Raw genomic sequence first — 20,942 nt, 5'->3', positions numbered from 1 at the left:
AGCTTTAAAGCTGTTATCACTAGAAAAATGCAGTGTAAAGTATCTGAAAGCTGCTCTTGTAAACATCCATAGGTTACTTCCGTGTTTCTGTCAAGGGGGTTCTGCAGAGCTGTCAGTGCTTGTTGGGGTGGGTGCTCTTGGGAGAAAAACAGAGGTAGAATCCAAGATGATGGAGAAAAAAAGAAAAAGGAGAGAGGGGTGAGGGCGGCTGGCTCAGCAGAGAGACCTCTTCAGTGAGATGTTACACTCTGAGAGCAAGAATTCCATTGCCTGTTGCTATTTACCGTGACTACATATGGCTCAAAAGTACTTCGGCGTTTGAATAGTTATAGGTTCAGAAATGAGTCATGAACCAGAGCTGATATTTTATCCATGGCTGTTAGCGAATGGTTTTCTAATGCAAGGATCTTTATTCCACCCTTCCCACTTTACTGGTATTCCTGTTCTCAGATTCTTTTGCTGTAGAAGACCAGTGCTTCTGGGGCTGCCCATTATAATATCTATCCATGTATTTTTCTTAAAGCCACGCTGCCGGGCAGTATTGCAGAGATGTTCCAAGTTCCAACTCCCCAGAGAGAGATAATTAAGGCAGGGAGATACCTTCTGGCTCTGCCTCTATAGGAAACTGTGAGAACACATTGTGCTGCTGGTGGTGAGAAGCTCTGAGTCAAACCTCATTCGGTGCATTGTTGGCCAGGAGGTGACACATGGTTTGTGTGATGGGCACGGCAAGCACTGCGAGCACGGGCACAAACTGGGCAAAAACAACAAACCTGGTCAAGTTGCGTGTGGAAATGGATGTTTCTCAGTGTAATTCTCCCAGTATTTCTGGGTAGTGCAAGTTAGAATCGTCTGAGATGTGCACAATAAATGGACTCATTCACATACAATTTATTTTGATACAAAATGTTTTCTCCTGCCCCAAACACAGCCAGCCAACCCAGCAGCCTGTCTGCCCCTGAAGGAGATTGTGGTGATACAGAGAAGAGAAAAAGAGGTACTTCTCCTGCAAAGAACAGTTCAGATTGAGAGCAGGCAGCTCCTTGTCCCAGGAACGTGTTGCTGATGTGAGCTATGGACCTCAGGCAGCGGCTGGTCTGGAAGGCGCACGCTGAGGGTTGTTGCTGCTGGAGGGGGAACTGAGTCATCACATCATCAATTCTCCGCCAGCTCCACACAAAACATCTCTTATCATCGCACACTCTCTTTCTTCAGCACTCTTTCTTAAATTAAGGGACCTTCGAGCTCTGCAGCGCACTTGGTTCCAGCTGCTGTGGCAGGCTGGGCACTGCAGCCCTCCACGCACCGCCAGGGACAAACCGGGCCGTGAGTTCCTTGCCTTGTGCTTTCGCTCTTAGCACTGAGCTGCACACGTACCCTTCAGCTGTAAGAAAACTAAGCTTTCCCATCTGAGCCCTTTGGTCGTGTCTGAATCCCTCCTTTCCGTGCTGTAGAAAAGCGCTGTTCATCCCGATGGGTTGGGATGGCCGCACGAGGGCTGCGGGGCGGTCCAGGCAGTCCGGGTTTGCTCCAATACTCTGCTGAGATGTGCCAACAACGAGTGGCTGCTGGGAGAGCTGGAACTGCTGCTTTCTTCTGTCCACATCTGCATCTGATTTTCAATCAAGACTCAGCTGGTGAAAAGCCAACTAATCTACAGCGCTGGGGCTTTTAGTTTTGTTTTCAGGGGGCTGCTGGGAGCCAAGTTCAGTACCACAGAACTAGTTTCTAATAGAGCTTTTTTCCCCCTTGAATTACAAGTACTTTGGGGCACTTAAATGGATCCTGTGGGAAAATTGTTACCGGCCGTTATTTCCCTGCAGTGATGCCTCTGTGTGACTGCCACAAAGGACATGGCCATGTGTGTGTGTGTGTTTAATCGGAGGCTTTAACAGAACTCAAAAAGGACCCATCTGTGATTCAACCATCTGCATCTTGGGGGGAATTATGGCGCTAAAAAGATGAGAAACTCCTGGAGTTTTCGGGCAATATTTTCAGTGTATGACAGCTGGACTTGTGATGGCTGCGTCTGCTGGGACCCTTCTGCTGCTGCTCACCATCCTTGGTGTATGGAGGCTCGCTGTATGTGTGGCACCTGTGGTAGAACTGCCAGCTGACCATGCAGCTCCTGCTGCTGAAATGTGCTGAACTGGCAGCCCTCTGCAAGCACAGCTTCCTCCTAACCCGGGGAAATGGCTGGGGCACGGCTGGGCGAGGAAGGCAGCAAGCTGCACCTATTCACTAAGAACAGCCCCAAGGGGTACAGGCAACCAGTGTTAGGCCATGAGAGCCCTGTGAGCCTTCTCTGCACTCCTCAGTGCTGGCAGGGAGCTCATCCAGCCCGAGCAGCCCCATGTCTGCACACACTGCCATCCCTCTGCCTTCCCCAAGGCACGCTGCTATGTTTGCTGTGCATCTCACCTGGCACCAATGGGAGATGAGCAGCAGTAGATTAGTGTTGAAGTTTCTTTCCCTCCTCCATGTTTGGTCTTCTGAAAATGGGCTTTTTTTTTTTTTTTTTTTTTTTTTTTTTTTAAATTCTGGGAAGAAGGAAAAGTGCTGAACTTCTGTTTACCTCATTTTGATTGAACAGAGCCCTGTGTGTTAACCCTCCTCCACACAATGAAACTCTGTACAAGTGAAAATTGGCTGAGAGGGTCCTTATTCAGCATCATTCATCACCACGGCATGGCCCCATGCAAATATGGCAGATTTACATCAGTAAAACTGAGGAACAAAAACAAAAGGCCCACAATGTGAAGGAAGGGCTGATGTTATTTATGAAGTGCCAGGAATGTGCTGAGGATGAGATGAAGATCCAGCAGCCTGGCCCTTGGTGTGGTGGCAGGGTGACACACAACTCAGAGCCCCCAGTGGGCATCAGCTCCCCCCACCTCTGGCTGAATGTTTATGGAGACCAACTGGTGCTGGCACAGTGAGGCTGTGGTGCTGCATTTCAGCTGTGGGGACACTGACAGTAGTGACCTCCATTGGTGCAGATGTTTCTGAGTGCAGCACGAAAGCTCCTGGCCGTCACTGGTGGAAATGCGCAGCCCATGGTGATGATCATGCCCCACTCATTCACAAATTCTCAACTTCTTCATAGCAATGGCAGTGCTTGCTCAACAGCCCACTGCCCGGCCGTCAACGTGCCTCAGCCCTCTCCCCGCACCCTGGTGGTTTTTGTTAGAGGGGGAATTGCATCTCTTGGCACCATCTGAGAGGAGAGTTCTGGTTTCCGAGGCATTGCTTTTTGGTGAGTGTCTCCAGCTGCAGCACACCCCTGCAGTCAGGGCACTGACTCATCCTTTTCACCATCACTATCAGTCTGTTTTCATAAACAAAATTAAGTGCACTGTGTTTATTCATTAGGGAGATTTAGAGTCAGATGTCTCTCAGCAACCAAGGAAAATGCTTCATGGGATGAATCTCCTCTCCTTCCCCCCCCCCCTTTTCTCTTTCTACAGCAGAACAAAGCTGCTGTGGGATGCTGCCCCGATGCTATTGGCAGCTCTGTGCACACTGAGTGCTCTGCTAGGGCCCATCAGAGCCACTGCTCCAGACATGGGCACTCAGATGCACAGAGATGAGCAAGAAGAAATGGCTGTAAGCTGCTCCATGTGGGCACAGCACAGCTGAGGGCTCACAGCTCATCAGGCAGAGCAGAGCCACCCTCAGCCCATGAGTGACAAATGTAAGGTTATCTGGGTCTGCAGCTGTGGGATGAAACCTCTGTGCTGTTGTACAGGGTAAGTGCAAAGGAAAGCAGGAACCAAGAGATGATGTGAGGTGTGTGGAAGCAGAATTCAATTAAACTAATTAATAAATATGCCCCTGTAATTCATACAGGTTTTAACTCCAGCACTGATTGAGCACCTGGGGAAAGGACCCGGTCAGCCCTGGGAGCACAGGTGGAGGCAATTCAGCTTTAAGACCAGAAGGGCTGGAGCCTGGTTGCACCTGTCTTAGACCTTATTTAATGGCTGACTGCAGTGGGGAAGGGTCTTTGGCTAGAGATTCTTCCCTTGTGGAACCTTTCCTTGTGAGCTGAGATCTTTGAGACAGGTGAGCACCTTTACTCTTCCTTATGTATCTAAGCTGATCCTTTTGTTGTTACACTCCTGTATTGCCCTTCCACTGCATTAATCTTTCTGATTGTAACAAAGCTGAAGGAAATGAACTGGATCAGCATGAGCAGGTCTGTATAGGGACACATCCTGTTCACATCAGCCTGCTCATGCAGGTTTACTCCTTCATGTGTGTTGCTTGTTACCATACTTGTCAGAGTCCTGCTTTGATAGAGTACTGCTGCTCCCTTGGAAATTTGGGTTATGTTATAGAATCTAAATCAGGGACTGCAAAGCATCCTCTGTTCTGAGCTCATGCTTCCATTCAGATTGCCTTAATCCTGCAAAACAGAATCTGGTAGAAGAAGAAACCCCCAAAGCAGCAGAGAGCAGCAGCAGGTATAACATAAGCATGCTGGGAGAGGACCCTCAGCCCTTAAAGAGTGAGATCTGGGGTTGAACACTGACAAGGCCACATTATCACAGACTGGAAAACAGACCTTGAATATCTGCTCCTAACAACTTCCCCATGCTGTCTTTATTAGCGTGCAAATTTTGTACCAATTGAAGAGGAAATAAATGTGGAATTTGCTGCCTTTGCAGCAAATGTAGGAGGAGGTATTTTGGCCAGTCCTGAAATCCCACTTTCTACCACATACCACAAGTGAATACCTCTCACTTTTACTTTAGAGGGAGCTGTAAATCAGAAACAAAGGGCAGCAGAATAACAGGGTTGTGTTTCTCCTTCTCTGCACCAGACACCCGGTGCCAACAGCAACAGTGTCAATGTGAATGGTGGTTTCTGTGCCAGACCATTGTAGGGGCAGCTGCTCACCTTTCAGGTGCCTGGAGCCAGCCCACATTTGCCAGCCCTCAGTCTTCCTCTGGGACTGTTCCTCAGTACAGGATGGCTGCAGCCTACTGTAACTTTGTGAATCTGTGTGTTTGCACCCAGATTGCTGACAGAACACTGGGCTGCATTGGCAGGGGACTGGCAATGGGCAGGGAGGGATCGTCCCCTTTAGCTCTGCCCTCACTTGGTCCCATCTGGAGCACTGCATCCAGGCGTAGGCTCCAGCACAGAGAGGTGTGAGGCTGCTGGAGTGGGGCTGGATGAGGGTCTGGGGATGCTTGGAGGGCTGGAGCTCCCATGCTATGGAGGCAGGATGAGAAAGCCGGGGAGGTTCAGCCTCCAGCGAGACCTCATTGCGGCCTTCTAATGATTAAGAGGAGGGGTCTGACATTTTACAGGGGTTGATAGTGACAGGACAGCAGAGTGGCCATTGTCTGAGTCTGTCCTTCCCATGCTGATGTTCAGCAGTGCTCGGCTGAGGCTGCTGGCTGCTCCCAGTGTGGTTTACCCATCTGTGAAACGGGGCTGCACGGGAGCATGCAGTGCTGGGAAAGCCGGGATGTCACCCACTGCAGCTCTTAATCCCTATTTTATAATAGGAGAGGCATCACCCACTCTCATTACCGGCTGCACAGAACACAGCTGCAGAGCTCAGTCCTGGGAAGCTCTGTTTTCTTAGCAGGGAACCGAGCGGTGCGGGGCTGCCCGAGTTGCGTGGAGGACAGAAGAACACGGCTTTCCACGTAAGACACAGGGCACAGCCGTGACACCCTGCTGCTCTGGGCATTGCGGGAGCTGGGGAAGGAGCCGGGAGCCGCGGCTGGGCCACAGGAGCGGAGCGGAGCGTTGTCGGGGCCGCCCTGCAGGTGGCAGCGGGGCTCCGCTCTGCGCACACCGCTGTGCCGGCCCGAGCTCTGCTCGCTCGGAAGGAATAAGAAGCGCCTGAAGAGCGAATTTGGTACGGGATACGAGCAGAGCCGTTGTGAGACACGGTGTTAACGACCCCCTTCCTGTAAGGAAGAGTAGAAAATGAAAGGTATGTGGGCAGGGCTCAGTCGTGTCTATTTCTCCCATTTATTTCTTATCCTACTTTTTAAAAGTAAGTGAAGCCAAAGTGCTTTCTTGCAATGCCATGTATAGGTGGCCAGTGAGGATCCTGATTTATAGAACTGATTTAGAATTGGGAAACTGAAAAACAACAGGAAATGCACTTTGCTGCTAATGCCAGTCTGAGCTGCACAGCGGCCACTGCAACTCGGAAAGGAAAATGTGTCTCTGTGTCCCTTCTCTTCCATCCAGCAAATCCAGACATGAAAGCCAAGAAATTAAACAAGCTGCCAGCCTCAGATTTCAGCGTTTCTTCATGCTGACCCCATCACCCTCCTGGGGAGGTCTTCGTGGCCACGCAGCTTCCAGCGATGTTACAAAGAGTGACTATGATAAATTTACTAAGGTGGACAGAAACCCTTTGGACCCTTCACCTCAGCAGCTTCCATCCCCACCAGGTACCTGGGAAAAGGTCACAGTGGGGAGCTCAGTATCACCGAGTGCCAAAATGCCAAAGGGATCCCCTTGCTTTTGCCCTGCTTTTAGCTTTTCTCAAGAAGCCGACATGCTCTGACACTGAGCTTGGGCCTCTGAGTCTGCTTCATTCAGAAGCTCTGGGAGTTGTGGCCATCAGGCTGCAGTGCACAAACAGGTCGGTGTCTGTGCGTCTTTGAAGCAGGCAGGCACTGCTGTGTGCTGCCTGGCTGAGCAGGGATGGGGCAGGACAGGTGGTGGATGGGCTTCTGAGCAGCCGCCTGAAGGGGACAGTGGAGGTGCTTTTAGAAAAGGATCTGGCACGAAGCTGAAGGGCAGCTTCTAAAATTGAGTAAATTACATCTGTATTAAGGAAAAAAAAGAACTTGTAAATCACGTGTTTACACAATTGAGCACGCGAACAAGCGAGTCCTCATACAAGACCCAGATGTTCATTAGAAATGTGAGCAGGTCTTTTGCTGCTACCACAGCAGCCTGTGCTGAAGGGGCATAAAGGAGTGAGTGAAGTCTACAGAATCCAGGAAATTTCCTGTTAAGGCTAAAAATCGGGGGTACTATTGCAGTCCTTTCATTTGGACCCAAGATATAAATTAAAGCCAGAGTATCAGTTCAGGTGCTCAGGTCCTCAGCACTTAGCTGTGGAATTTCCAGGTTAAGTTACTTAAATTTTCCTGTTGCTGAACAAAGCTAAAATCCTGTGTGCTGTATATTTGCTCATCATAAAATGTTCTCCCACAGTCAGTAACAGCTTCTTTGCTGGCGAAGCCTTTCTGCTTTATGAGCTTCCCAGCCTTTGAATGGGGCACTGCGAGTTAAGAACTTCCACATGGCTCTTTCTCTGCGGCTTCTGTGAATAAGCAAGGCAGAGTGCTTGCTCCATGTCCAACAAATGCATCAAATATGGTCTGAAATCTGTTTTTAAATGCAAAGGATAATATTGATTTTGTGAAGGTAAATGTCTTTAATTGTATGCTGTATAAACCCGACTCTTACTGAGACATAATGGGCTCTGGGCATCCTTCCAGTAGTACGAAATGCATCTTTGATTGTCTCCAGTAGAAAAACACAGAATGAAGATTTGGATGAAGAAAAACTAAAGAGAGCACATCCCTGTCTCCAAAAGCCATGTAGTGCCAGGGAAGGACATTTACTCATTGTTATGAATGAATGCTGTAACAAGAGGGGAGCCCTGCAGAGTGGCTGTTGGTGGGTAATCAGGTGGGGTGGCAGTGAGGGGTGGGGAATGGCATGAGGGAAAGTGGACAATAACAGCAAATTAAGATGTTTGCTGAGGTATCACTGTACAAATCAAACTCATCTACAGAAATAGAATGAGATCTCAATTCTAAGGGAGGCCAGGCATTGCATTTCCAAGGAAGCTCTGTGTGCTCTGAGAGCCTTACACACATTGCTGTATTCTGGGGAGGACGGGGACACATGTGGGGCACTCACCCCCTTGGTATCTGTTTGTCGATGGAGAGAAAGGTGTTTAAGAATTCACCAAACACTCATGCAGCAGATGATATCCTCTCATTTATTGCTAAACTACCACAGTACAGGCAATATATAAAAATATTTTACAGACAATAGCAAAAAAAATTACATTGGAGGTTAACCATGTTGTTGTAGGAATGTAAATGATATGAACTCTTTTTCAGTTCTTAAAGTTAGAATTTTGAGCAGTTTGATTAAAAAGACATCTGCTAGAATGATCTGAGAGATGATTGCTTACTTGCATGTATTTCTGCTAACAGGGCTTTTCCTGGACACAGGGAGTGTCAGCAAGGAGACCTGGGCATCCTGAGCCAGGGGAACACATTGTCATCTTGCACTCACACACAGGTCCCAGCCAGGCCACAGCAGTTACCCCTGTGTGCATCCCCAGCTCTCACCACGCTGCTGTGTACTGGGGCTGGAGCTCTGCTACAACGGCAGCACTTCAGTCCTTGCAGCTGTGGAGGATGGGGGAACAGCTGGGGATGGCACGGAACATTATTCATTTGGTGACTCAGCCATTCTAGAACTTTCTGCCCCATCTGGCTATTTTAAAAGAGTTATTGGAAAGAAACATGAACTTTTTCCCCAGGTGACCACTTGTTTGATCTATCAGAATGTCAGCATCTTCACTTCCAATTTGCACTGTGATGTTGGTTTGGTCCCAATTTATTTATTTCTGTACACCAGGAACAAGGAAAATGGCGAAACAAATCTTAAACAGCCCAGAGGGGTGAGATACTGACTGGTTGTTAAAGAGATTCTTACTGGCTGTCACCTGCTGCTCTGATAAAAGTAGCAGACGTGAAGGACAGATGCCAGCATCCAGAAAGGTGGGTTACGCATTCTGAACTGAGATGAACAAGGGATGACAACTCCCCGTGTGTCACAGCGGGCGCCGTGTGATGCGCCACTTGCACACGTATGAAATCAGTGTGATGTAAACAATGAGGAAAACAGTCAGTTTCTGGGAAATCTGCAGTTCATGTACGTAACCAGGAGAACTGCAGGTAAACGGGAACATCAGGTGATTTCACGGGGCGTAAACTTTATGAGGATGAGAATCAACTCAAGATCTGAAAATAAGATGAGAGCCATTTTCTTGAATCCCATCTGGCAGATAATTGTTCCCTATTAAAAACCAATTTGGAAAGAAACATGGGGACAAAAAGATTGAAATATTTAGAAACATGCCTTGGAAGTGTTTAAAGCTGTCTTTGAAGTCTTTGGAAAATGGATCCAATACGACTTTTGGGGGCAATAACAATTCCACAACAATTGCATAGAAAATCAAGAAACAAAGATCCATCCTTTATAAATACCATCCTTACTCCAAAAGGCGTTGCATATTTGGCCAGACCAAAAGCACAGATGCTTTGTTTGGTAAAGATACGGTTTACAAAATACACTTTAAAAACATGCTAGCTAATTTGAGAACTGTTTTAGATACGTTATCAAGCAGCAGCATTTTATACAATAGAGAATAACATAGTGCTGTTGTTGGAAATATCCTACATTCAGAAAATGCCGTATCCCTACAGGAAGAATGGAAGTGATACATATTTACATGGATACAAATAAAGCAAGTGCAAAACCCATGGCTCTTCTACATTCTTTCTCCCAATAAAAACACGTACATTAGACACCTTCATCCCATCGCAGCTCAGATCTTCCACTTTGCTTATTCTCATGGAGAAAAACAAAAACGGGACTTTGTACTTCAATGCATCTTCACGAGCAATTCCTCTCCTGGCAAACTGTGCTTCCAACACTCACAACTGACACAGAAACATCTCCCTGGTATCTGTCCACTCCCATTCCGCTCTCAGACTGTTTACACATCATGAACGATGGTTTTATTTTACGCATTCATATATTTGATGCAGACGTTTATAGAAGCTCATCCTGTACTTGCAGCCAAAGCTCGGATGGAAAAAATGAAGGAAAAAAATGCACACACGCACAGAAAAAAAGAAAGAGATGAACTTTGAGTTCCAATGAGCCCCACGTACTTCGCATGGTATAACTTTGATGGAAAATGCATTAGAGTTGTTCACCCTGCACACAAGGAGGCCTTTGGTACAATGGCAGGAAGGCACTGTGGTGAAACATTCAGATAACTGAGGAAAGACAGAATTTCCTCATGTGCAAATATGGCTATCTTCCAGATAAAGTGAGAACAAATTGCTCACGGAATGGCATTAACTCTTCTGAGGTTAATCTAATGCTTGTACAGAAAGGGAGCGAGGTGTGTTATGCCACAAAGATTAATACTGGAGGAACACTGCTCAGCGAGAACAGGAAATAATTTAGTACTGCATATTCTGAAGTTCTTCAGCCTTGCTATATAGCTGTAACATAGCTGTTTTCTTTTGAAAAGAGGCAACGACGTGTGATGCTATGTCTGAGGATGCTCCTCTCCGGAAATAAATATGAAGTGGTTAAAAGCTGTTCTATGCAACTAACAGTTGATGTAAAAGCAGGTGAGAGTAGCACAGCCTGACCTGGCGTAGCTGTAAATAAAACCACTACAATGTAGTCTGTATTATGTACACCATACGAACCCTCGCTCCAGCAGCTGGCTCCGTGTGGCAGCAGGTCTGTGTGGCTGCAGCCAGCTGTAGGACTGGTGTGTGTGTTCAGAGAGAAGCACAGATGTGTATACATATATATATAACCATCTACACTTACGTGGTTATAGTATATAGATAGACGTGTATGTGCCCCTACAATAACACACATCCAGATTAGTATCTATGCCTTTAAAAATGAGGAGGAAATACAGCTAGTGCAAGCATGAGTAAAGCACTTGTAGCATATATTAAACGTACATATAAAATACACCCTCCTGCTCTCCAAAGCAAACTGCCCAAAAGAACACCCCAGAGCAGCACACAACCGACCCCCCGGTTCATGCTCAGGTAAGGGCACATCCTGCTCAGGAACCCTGCAGGGTTTGATTCTTAATTTGAGATCCAGCAGAAGAAAGCTTTCTGTCGGTAACCTGGGGACCCTGGTTTGCTGTCAATGGCTTTGTGCTTTTATTTTTTCATTTCTCCTACCTTACCCTCACAGGTCGGATCAGGGAAAACTAGATGGCCGCTTCTGGTACTTCCAAGCCAAGAGACCCATCTGGGCTCTTCTTTTGCTCGGCTGCAGTAAAGAATTTCTGTCAGGCAACTGTTGGCATTAGAAAGTTTTCAAATGAAAAATCCATAAAATGCATTAAAAATACACAACGGATGGCAGACTCCAGCAATACGGCACTAAGTAGCTCATCTGAGGCGTGTGAACCAGCTGTGCAGTGTAAGTGCTGTTTAACAGCCAGTCACTGAACTATGCAGAAGGCACTGCAGCCTCAGTTCTATTCCTGCAGCCCGTGGGATTGGTGCAAGCATCTTTCTTGCAGCACGGGGGAGCAAACCAGGCAGCTGCTCTGCTGGTCTTCAATATTCACACAACCCAGTGGCTGCTGTGAGCACGTGGGCACTGCTGAACTCTGCTGGGAAGCAGCTGAGAACAGGGCAGGTCTGCTGTGTTTTCTACAAAGAGCTCAGGCTCAGAGCCCTAACAGTACAGCTTTCCTCATTCACAAAACCATTGCTGCCCACAGTGCAGCAGCCTCTTACTGCAGAGATCAGCCACTCCAGGTGTGCTTTCATCCCACTGGGGTAACAGGGATGCACTGAGACATTACAAACTTGCTCGCTGTACGGCTGCAGGCTGCAGGCAGCTCTTACCATGATAAGCATTTGTCAGTACATTACAGTCAGACACACAAAGCAAAACATAACACGCTAACTCACATGGAATTTTAACCTTTCCCGAAGCTGCTGGTAGCTTTGCAGTGCTAAAGAGACAAAGGATCTATAAGTAAGCATATACATTTTCTGGAACGTACAGCTTCTGTGATATGCAATTATTCTCCTGTGCAGCTCGTGTGGTTAAACATTACAGCTGCTACATGAGACAAGGTACCAGTCAACAGCGGGTTCTATGTGAGAAGAAACAGCAGCAATTCATTAGAGAGAAAATATGTAAGATGCGCTGACACACTGCCTAAATGAGGGTGGGTCATCAAATCTTGGTGTTTACTGGGACTCCTTTGCATTCATCTCTGTTTACAGGGGTTCCATTTACCTTGAGATAGGTGTAACAGCTGCTGAACTGCTCTTTTCACTGGCCCTCTGTGAGCATCCTTCTCCATCAAATCCCTGTCCATTCTGACAAGAAAACATGGAGAAAACTCCCACATTCGGTTGAAGTCTACAGCTCGAAATACTGATACAGCTTCTGCTTCCGGAATGGACACAGGCAGAGTAAACTTCAGCTGCCTCGGTTTCCTACAACAAAACTTTTCAGAAGGGCTTTGCAACCTGGAAGGCAAGTCATTGTTAGTGAGCTGCACAGTGCTGCTGCCCTTTCACACAATATATTACTCTTTCTTCCCTCGCTTCCCACCCCACCCAAATAGAGACTAACATATAACCTCCCTTGCTCTGTGTGGCGTTCAGGAGTGCCATCTTACTTCTCCCTTACTACTGAGATAGATGCATCGATACGTAGCTAGATTTTTGCAGCAGGCTTGAAGTGTTTCCTCAGACAGATGCTCAGTTACATGAGAACAATGCGATCTTTGGACGAAAGGAAGGGTGCCCTTTTCGATGTTTACAGAGAGAGGTGGTGAGTTGCTTAGTCAAGGCTGTCAGCTTGATGCCAATACATTGTTCCTTGCATTGAACTGGTGCCTTGAGATGAACAGTTAAGGAAGCAGGAGGTTGCAGGGGCACTGGAAGGATCTAAGAGGTCAGTTATGGAAGGATTTGGTTGAAGTTGTCTCACAAATCTTCTTCTATGTCTGGTTTCTGGCAGGGAGTCCAGAAAATTCCTTCCTGATAATTTCATTAACTGTGAAATAAAAGCAAGAGGAAGAAACATTAAGAGCACTTCCAAAGTCACAAGCAGTAAAAGCAGAGTCCTCGCGCAGTCTGCCGTCAATTCAGAACATCATCTATCTGCTATTACTGCCACTTTTTGATTAAAACTAGAAAACAGTGTTGGCCAAATAATCCACACCAAGCACTTCTGGTAAGCAAGAGGGAAGGAGAGGAGAGAGGGGGCTGTGTTGGCTCGACATGCTTCAAGTGCCATGAAAACAACGGACAACCTGTTCCATGTCCCTGGCACACACTGTATCCCCTACATAACACAGCTCTTTCCCTCTTTCACAGTCAGCTCCTCCACCTGGGCAAACTGAAATCAAGCTGTGAGTACCTGAACATTTTATCACTTTTCACTAGGATGAAATGAGAACATCCTAAATAGAGAAAGGCCTGACTTGGAGGAAATAAAGCAGGTCGTGCTGACAAGACAGAGGCTGCAATTCACCTGTTGACATTTTTGTGTTTCTTTTCTTTTGAAAAACCTGACTGGTGCCTCTATTCAGTTCACGTTTTGTTATAGTTTGTTTGCAGGCTGCAGCAGAAGCAAATTTCAATGCACTGCTCTAACAGTCTGAGAGGCTGGGACAGGCTTGGCAGTAAGGCTCAACAAAAGACACTGAATCACTTCATTCTCTGTCCAGAACAACCTGAACGATAGTGCACGTTACCCACAACAGCCATCCCATCCTGCACATATGGAGGAGGGTTCCTCCATTTGGAAACCTCTTATTTTCCCTGACAAATTTGTCAAAAAAAAAAAAAAAAAAAAAAAAAGCCGAATTTTCTAAGGCTTCGGACTCCAAATCTATATATTTTTTTCCCACTGTTATTTCAAAGCTAAGGCACAGACTAATTCAAAGCACAGCAACCCCTCACCCAAGCCTGGCTGACAGGTCTGCAGCTGTAAGACTTCACAATTCTCTGAATAAACAAGAAATGTTTACAAAAAATGGTAATTTATCACGGTTACAATATCGTGCCCATCCTCTTACTATCTCTGGGAGAGCTCGTGCAATAGTTTTTAAGAGGTGTGACTATTAGTTTGAAACCTCTCTATAGGCAATGGATCTTATCCCAGAAAAAAAGAAATTACTGCTTAATGTGAGGCTCCATGTTGCTGCTGTACAGATATCTGCTGCGGTTCCTGTACTCCTCACGGACTACGAGCTGCCCTGGTCTCTGCTGCAAGCTGTGACACAAGGAAGGCACTTCCCACCCTCCGTGCTCAAAAATCCCCCTGTGAACAGCCTGGATTTCAGCTCTTCTTTCTCATTCCATCCAGGAAATGCCTGATTTCAACTAGATGGGCGCCTGCTGCAAAGCACAGTGCCAAGAACAGGTTGCTGCCAGCCTGCCCCCTCCTGCTGCACAGCTTTCTACTCCAGCCCGTGGCTGCGCATCACAGCAGTGCTCGGTGCGCTGCAGTGCAAACAAGCAACCAGAGGGAGGTGAGGTTGTTCTACTTTCAGGCCGAGCCCTCCTGCAGCTCGCTCAGAAGAGCTTCCTGTTTGCTCTACCCAGGAAATGAGAGGAGCAGGTCTTCAATGGAAATTTTTCAGCGTCTCGGCTAAAAATAGCAGTGAGGTAAAAGAAGTGGGCACCCATCTCACAGGGTCATTTCCTTTCTAAAAAAGAGTGGGCTGAGACTGCAGGGTGATCTATTTATTGACATGCCAGCGTACCAAAAATGCTGTGCGAGTTTCCCTTCTTCTAATACAGCCATGACTAATGGAAACGTCAGAGGCAACAGTCACTTTGGTCTAAGAAGGGTTAAGTATTAGATGAAGGAGCAGGCAATTAAAAGGGGCTTGCTAAGCCTTCTGTGGGGTCCCTTTTTGGTTCTGCTTCTCAGCCTGAGCATGGGGTGAAGTGAAAGCAGCAGCAGCAAACCACGAGCCCACTGAGTGTGGTCCAGCTCACAGACCCAGCTGGGACAGTGCAGTGATGGCTGACCCAGCCTGCAGGCTTCACTTTCCCTCCTGCGTGCTGCACTGGAGGTTAGCAGCAGGTTTTGTGGGCTGAGGTTATAGAGGGGCAGCAATCTCAAAAGAGCTCCAGTTGCAGTGGCCTGGTTGCAGCTGGGCAACACTGGAGCTCCAAGAGGAGGCTGTGTAAATCCAGCAATCCAGTCCTGATTTACAACCAGAGCCCCTATCTGATGACTGTGTGCATGCCTGGAGAAATGGATCCCAGTCTGCTTGGAGTCAATACCACACAGTCTGGTGGCATCACTCATCTTCAGAGTTTGGGAGCATATGGATCCAGACTAAGGTGTAATTCACTGAAATGCAAATCACTAGCAGGGCAAACAGAATGAGCAAACTGTGTTGTATCTACACTTCAGAGGAAGCTGAGATCCTGCACTGAGATCCCATAGATCTCTTTTCAGTAGCATGGTTAAAATGTCTCTCAAGAATAAAAATCACAAAATGGCTGGGATTGGAAGGGACCTTAAAGCCCACCCATCCAGTTCCAACCTCTTGCCACAGGCTGGCAGCCACTGACCAGATCAGGCTGCTTAGGGCCCCATCCAGCCTGGCCTTGAATGCCTCCAGGGATGGGGCACCCACAGCTTCTCTGGGCAGCCTGTGCCACGGCCTCACTACCCTCTGAGTAAATAATTTCCTCTTTACACATAACCTATGCCTTCTCCCTTATAGTTAAAAACCATTCCCCCTTGTCCTAGGCACTCAGCTTTGATGGGTTAGAGTCAGTCTCTCAGGCTCCAGTCCTCAGGGATGTTTAAGACTCTAATTTGCATCCTCTCAGATAGAAATCTGGAGCATATTCACTTGTGGGATGATAGTGGGTTCTATTAAATACCGAGCTTCAGCTAGTAGTCCAGAGACAGAAATCAGTCTCCAATTTTAGCTGGCAACAAATCAGGCTCCTTGTAATTGATTATAGATGCACACACACTCATATGCATGCGTGCACACACACGCATCCACACACACATTGGAATAACAGCTTTACTGTGTCATTCCACATATGTGTCTGGAATAACACCAATGGAGTCAACACTGTCGCTGCACTGTATCTGTGGCAGTCTGGGGTTTTAGGATCCTACAGCAGTGAGGGTCCCATTAGGGGCAAAGCTGAACTCCACGGGTTCCACCCTGCACCGCACTGCTGGGCAGCGATCCCAGCTATTCCACATTTACTCTGCTAATACAGCCAGGAAGCGCTTTACATGCGTGCAGCACAAGACACGTGGAGAGGGCCTGATGGCAATTCAGGGACTGGAGAGGAAAGCTGAACCCTGAGCTTTTAGTGTGCCATGAAGACATGAGCAGGCAAACCATGTCCTCGCTGCCACCTGGGAGCAGCAGGATGCTTCAGCCCCGCATGCACAGCCCCGTCTCTCCTTCCCTGCCCACCAAGGCTCAGCTAATTCAGGACAGCTCTGTGGTACGCACGTGGGGAAGATAGAGAATGAGGAAAAAAAATTAAATGAAGTGAGATTTTAAACTCTCTAAGCCAAACAAAAAGGGGCATGACTTCTTAGTTGAAAAAATACATAAATAAATAAAGGGTAAGAGAAACACACAGCTGGAGAAAAGGCAGAAAAATTCCAATTACCTTTCTTTTTGATTGCTTGGATCAAAGATCAGTCATTCTTTTTCATATAATGTTTTGTATCCAGCTAAGGTGTGTATCTATCAGCTCTGAAAAAGATTTGCAAAACCATTTTTGAGAAAAAAAGTAACCTTGGACCTACGTTGCAAGGCCAAATGCCAGCGTTCAGCTACTCTTTCATTTTGTGTTTTAACTTATTAAAAAGACATTTCACCATATACAATACATAAGGCAGAACTTAACCGCTGACCTTTCAGTTTGCTCAGATCCAGCACAAGGTTTTACCTTTTCCCCCCTCTTTTCTCAACTGATATTATCTAAAAATAAGTATGCAAAAAAAAATAAAAATAAAAAAAAATACAGACCTGCACTGGTCACACAATACAGCAGAGCAGTGCTGGCAGTTTGGCCTGAGGCCTCAGGAGTGCAGCTCCTAAGCCAGGTCAGACAGCAGTCACTGCCTTTGGCAAAGCTCACTGATGGGATCATCCCCGTGGCCCAAATAGAACGTGACACATTTATGCCAGACCAAAAGTCAGTCCCTTCTTTTACATAACAGATCTAAGCACAGATCTTAACAGATCTGTGTAAATTCGACATTGCTTCGATTGTAAAGAGCAGGAAATATGCCAGTCTTTCCTTCAAACACAAATCAAGTGATTTTTTTCTCATCAAATGGCAATATTAAAAATTCTGATGCTTTTTTCTGTCTTGTCTTTTCAGATTTCCTTCAAATTTATCATGAAAGCATTTGGCACTTCCTGCAAAACCATACGGAAACTAAAAAAAATCCAATAATAAGAAGGAAAAAATACATCTTAAGAAGTGAGCTGGTATTGAGAACGGGTCTGAGATGTGTCTTTGCTGCTGGATTTCAGGTGACTATATATAGAAGAGAAATATTTTAGTTGGCTCCCTCAGACTGTGCAGCCACGTATCAAGCACTGGAACCTACCACGCAGTACACAGCCTATTTTATACTCTGCATCCTGGAAAATCAGGCTCTGCACATGCAAGCAGAGCAACTAATTGACTGGTAAATACAAACGTAGGTGTACTGGGCATAAGGAGCCCAGATCCTAAAACTGGGGAAAAATAGGAGGGCTGGGGGGTGTCTTATAAATCACTAGCAATGAAAGGATTTTTCTGGAAAACTGGGCTGTGTTACTGCCATGGGGCGCTCAGTTGTGAGCTTTAACTTTCATTACACATCTGCCATTCTGAAGGCTTTTATTCCTTATTAAAATAACGTCAGCTGAAGCATCCTGGAACTTTTTTGTCCTCTTTGTAATCTATGAAATCTGTGTAAACTATAAACTGCTTTAGCACCAGCCAACTCAACAGCAATTGTGCCACCTCCATTACTTAAGAAGACTGAAGAAGTTGGAAGAAGTTACTGATACCAAGACAAGAGAGCTCCAAATCCATTTGAGTCCTACAATGGACGCAGGCTGCAACAGTTTCAATAGTCTCAAAACCCCTCAGCATCTTGCCATGAATTTAACATCATAAAATAAATATCTGATGGAAAACACAATCTAAATAAAATACATAATTTTATCTGATGCCTGTCCCAACTGAAATCAACAGCTAAACTTTGTGATTTGCAGGATCTAGTCTGCACTCATAACATTTGAATATCCTTCCCTTATACTTCAGTGTGGTTCCAGAGTGAGATGCTGTAGCAGAAATGCTGAGTCACAGCCTGAAGCAGTGATGGAGCACCCGGGGGGAAGGCAGGGCCAGGTATAAGCAATGTACCTGAGTGATGGAAGGGCTGGAGCCAGGATCCACCCCTTGCCAGGCCTCATTTAAGGGCTGGCAGCCCAGATGAGGGTATCTCATTGGAGATCCTTGCATGCTGGAGGCCTTCCAAAGGTAAGCAGTTTTTCTTCCTTTGTTTCTGTGTCCACAGCTGCTGCATTTGGGCTTGTTCTCATTTGCTGCAGCCCAGGGCTGTGCCACTCTGCTATTTCTGCTGTGCTTTTCACATTACAGCCTTACAGATGCAATAAGATCAGTATCTGTGATACCCAAAAACTCTAACAGGAAGTTGGGTGCGTCTGCAGAAAAAGAGCATTGAGCATTTCTGCCAAAAATAACTACCCAGTGTCCTAAATGCACATCAAAAGCATCAAGAAGGAAATACTCAGTGCACAGATCTGCCTGTCACACCATCCCTGAGATCTTATGAGTTTTCTGAGTGCTTCCACTGTACAGTTTGCTTCCAGAAAATATCAAAAGCTTTTTGCTGTGCTGCGTCTGTGTTAAAACTGAGGAGAAAGCAAGGCCTAGTGGCTTTGGAAGACTGTGATGGTCACACTTAAAACTCAAATATCCCACACCTAGCTAACAGAAAACAGCTTGAAGTGATGATGACCTGCACAGAATGAGCATACACTGAGTGCATGGACATAGTGGAGAGCATTAAAGGAAAGCTTTCCCTTTAGGTAGCTTGAATCCCAGCCTACCAAAGGCATGAGGTTCTGAGCTGTCTAACGTCCTAATAGGCACCAGTGTAAGACGCCAACATAACATCTATAAACCCATAATCATCAATCAAGATTGGAATACTCAGTATCTCTAAAAAATTAATTCCGAGTACTTGAAAGGATCATAGAACCATAGAATGGTTTGGGTTGGAAGGGACCTTTGAGATCATCTAGTTCCACCTCCCTGCTGTAGGCACGGACGTCTCCCTCTAGACCAGGTTGCTCACAGCTTGAGCTGTAGGGTGCCTGTCCTGTTCTGCCATGCTTCACTTCATCTTGTTACACAAATGGTTACAATCTTGTAAATCAGTAATAAATTGCATCTGAACCTGTAAGTGATTAGTAAGAAATCACTACACTTCCACAGCCAAAGGACTTTCACACAATTAATCAGTAAGGAGAGAAGTGGGTGTTAACGCGTTGTTGAATTCCCTGCTAGACCAGTTTATGGAGACCCCATAACAAAGGAGCTGAAACCAGGAGTGCAAAAAGTATATGTCTACACATGACACACTGTCCTGGAGGAGCAGGTGCCAAACATTGCGTTATGGTGAGCTGGAGGAAGGGACTGTAAGGCTGATCAGGTGCCCCCATGCCAATCTATTAGAAACCTGAGCTGAGCTTTCCAGGCACTGTCTCCAGGGAACGAATTATGTGATACTTGCAGGACATACGCACACATGCCCTTGTTCTGTGTTGTGAACTGGAGCAGCGAGAGAAAGGACTGATTGTGCTCCTGAGTGTGATTTCCTGTTTGCTTGATGGATTTCAGTACTTAAATATTTTTATTTTTTTTATCCAAAGATAGTAAAACCCTGTCTGCATTATGGAAGAAGAATCTGTACCAGCTGGCTGCGAGAGAAGGATACCTTCAGGTATTAAGTATGTCAAAAGGATGATAGATGCTCTGTTTAGTTACTAGGTAAACCCTTTGTCTGCTCAGTCACTACATAAGGCACCACAAGGCCTGACAGCTTTGTGCAGCTCTTCTGTGTCAATGGCCACTTTGGGTAGCGTACCTTGAAAGTGGAAAACTAGATCAGCCTGGGTGTGATGAGGAACTCCAGGCCACTGTGGGTTTAGTTTGTAGTAGCTTTCCATAACAAAGTCTTTTTTTAACTGACTTTTTTCTGCTCACATATATTTAGATATGACTTTCATTCTGCAGTACTCCAATGCCAGAGAGTTTTGGCTGAGATTGTACGGGAAGGACACGTGTTTGAGTCATGCAGTTGGCTCTTTCTAGTTGATAGTAAGTTACTGAGAAAAGATGAAGTTTGTGTTTAGTTTTAGTGAATGTGCAACGAGACCGAGCAAAATATTCCAAGCAGAAGACTCACATCATAAATAAAACACTGATATCAGAAGGAGATGGAGTTCATTTTGTTAAACAAGGTTAGTTGGCTAAATAAATACAGAAATACTGTGCTGATGGACTGAGCCTTAAGAAATACCAGGCAGAGGTCTCTGCTTTCTCACTCCTACCTCCTGAGCTCACCCTGTGGCTGCTGCAAAGCTCTGGGCTGGGCTGAGCTCACCTCTACTTCTGTCCATGCACGCCTGACCTCGTTCATTTGCTACATAACTGCTGAGGAAAGCAATGCCGCTTGGTACTAGCACACATTCCTTCTAGATTAAAAGCAGCAAAACCAAAGGAGGTTGGTGATGAATTTTTCCTACACACCTCACGGTCTGAACACTAATGAAATCAATAACAGATACCGCAGTGCCTCTAAATAGTAACTGCTGGCAGGAAAAGCAAGTGATAGCTCTGCTCATTCACATCACTCTGCAGTTTCATCATTCCCCTACATTTAACCTATTTACTGATGTGAGTCATTCAGTGAAATGTTTAAAAAAAAACAAAAAAGAATGGACGGGAGAAAGCTGTATCTTTTTCAACAGGAAGTAAATTGGGGGGGGGAGGAGGGTAGGAACTGAAGAACAGTTACAGCCTGGTCAGGATTAGCTG

At 46.2% G+C, this 20,942-nt stretch overlaps 1 protein-coding gene and 1 long non-coding RNA gene across 2 annotated transcripts in view; one reads left to right on the top strand and one right to left on the bottom strand.

The window, feature by feature from the left end:
• The first annotated feature begins 3,472 nt into the window (after positions 1–3,472).
• On the top strand, positions 3,473–8,327 carry LOC107323218. The gene is made up of 4 exons (XR_001559174.1): positions 3,473–4,065; positions 5,600–5,956; positions 6,220–6,425; positions 8,217–8,327. It is a non-coding gene; the product is annotated as an uncharacterized LOC107323218 (long non-coding RNA).
• NFATC2 (nuclear factor of activated T cells 2) overlaps positions 7,978–20,942 on the bottom strand; it is a 74,069-nt gene continuing 61,104 nt past the window's right edge. The window contains exon 10 of the mRNA XM_032448571.1: positions 7,978–12,864. Coding sequence (XP_032304462.1) covers positions 12,809–12,864 — 56 coding nt within the window. The 3' untranslated portion in view covers positions 7,978–12,808. The remainder of the gene's footprint in view (positions 12,865–20,942) is intronic.

Source organism: Coturnix japonica, chromosome 20, assembly GCF_001577835.2.
Source record: "Coturnix japonica isolate 7356 chromosome 20, Coturnix japonica 2.1, whole genome shotgun sequence".
Taxonomy (NCBI): Eukaryota; Metazoa; Chordata; class Aves; order Galliformes; family Phasianidae; genus Coturnix; species Coturnix japonica.
This window is presented reverse-complemented; position numbering and strand designations above follow the sequence as displayed.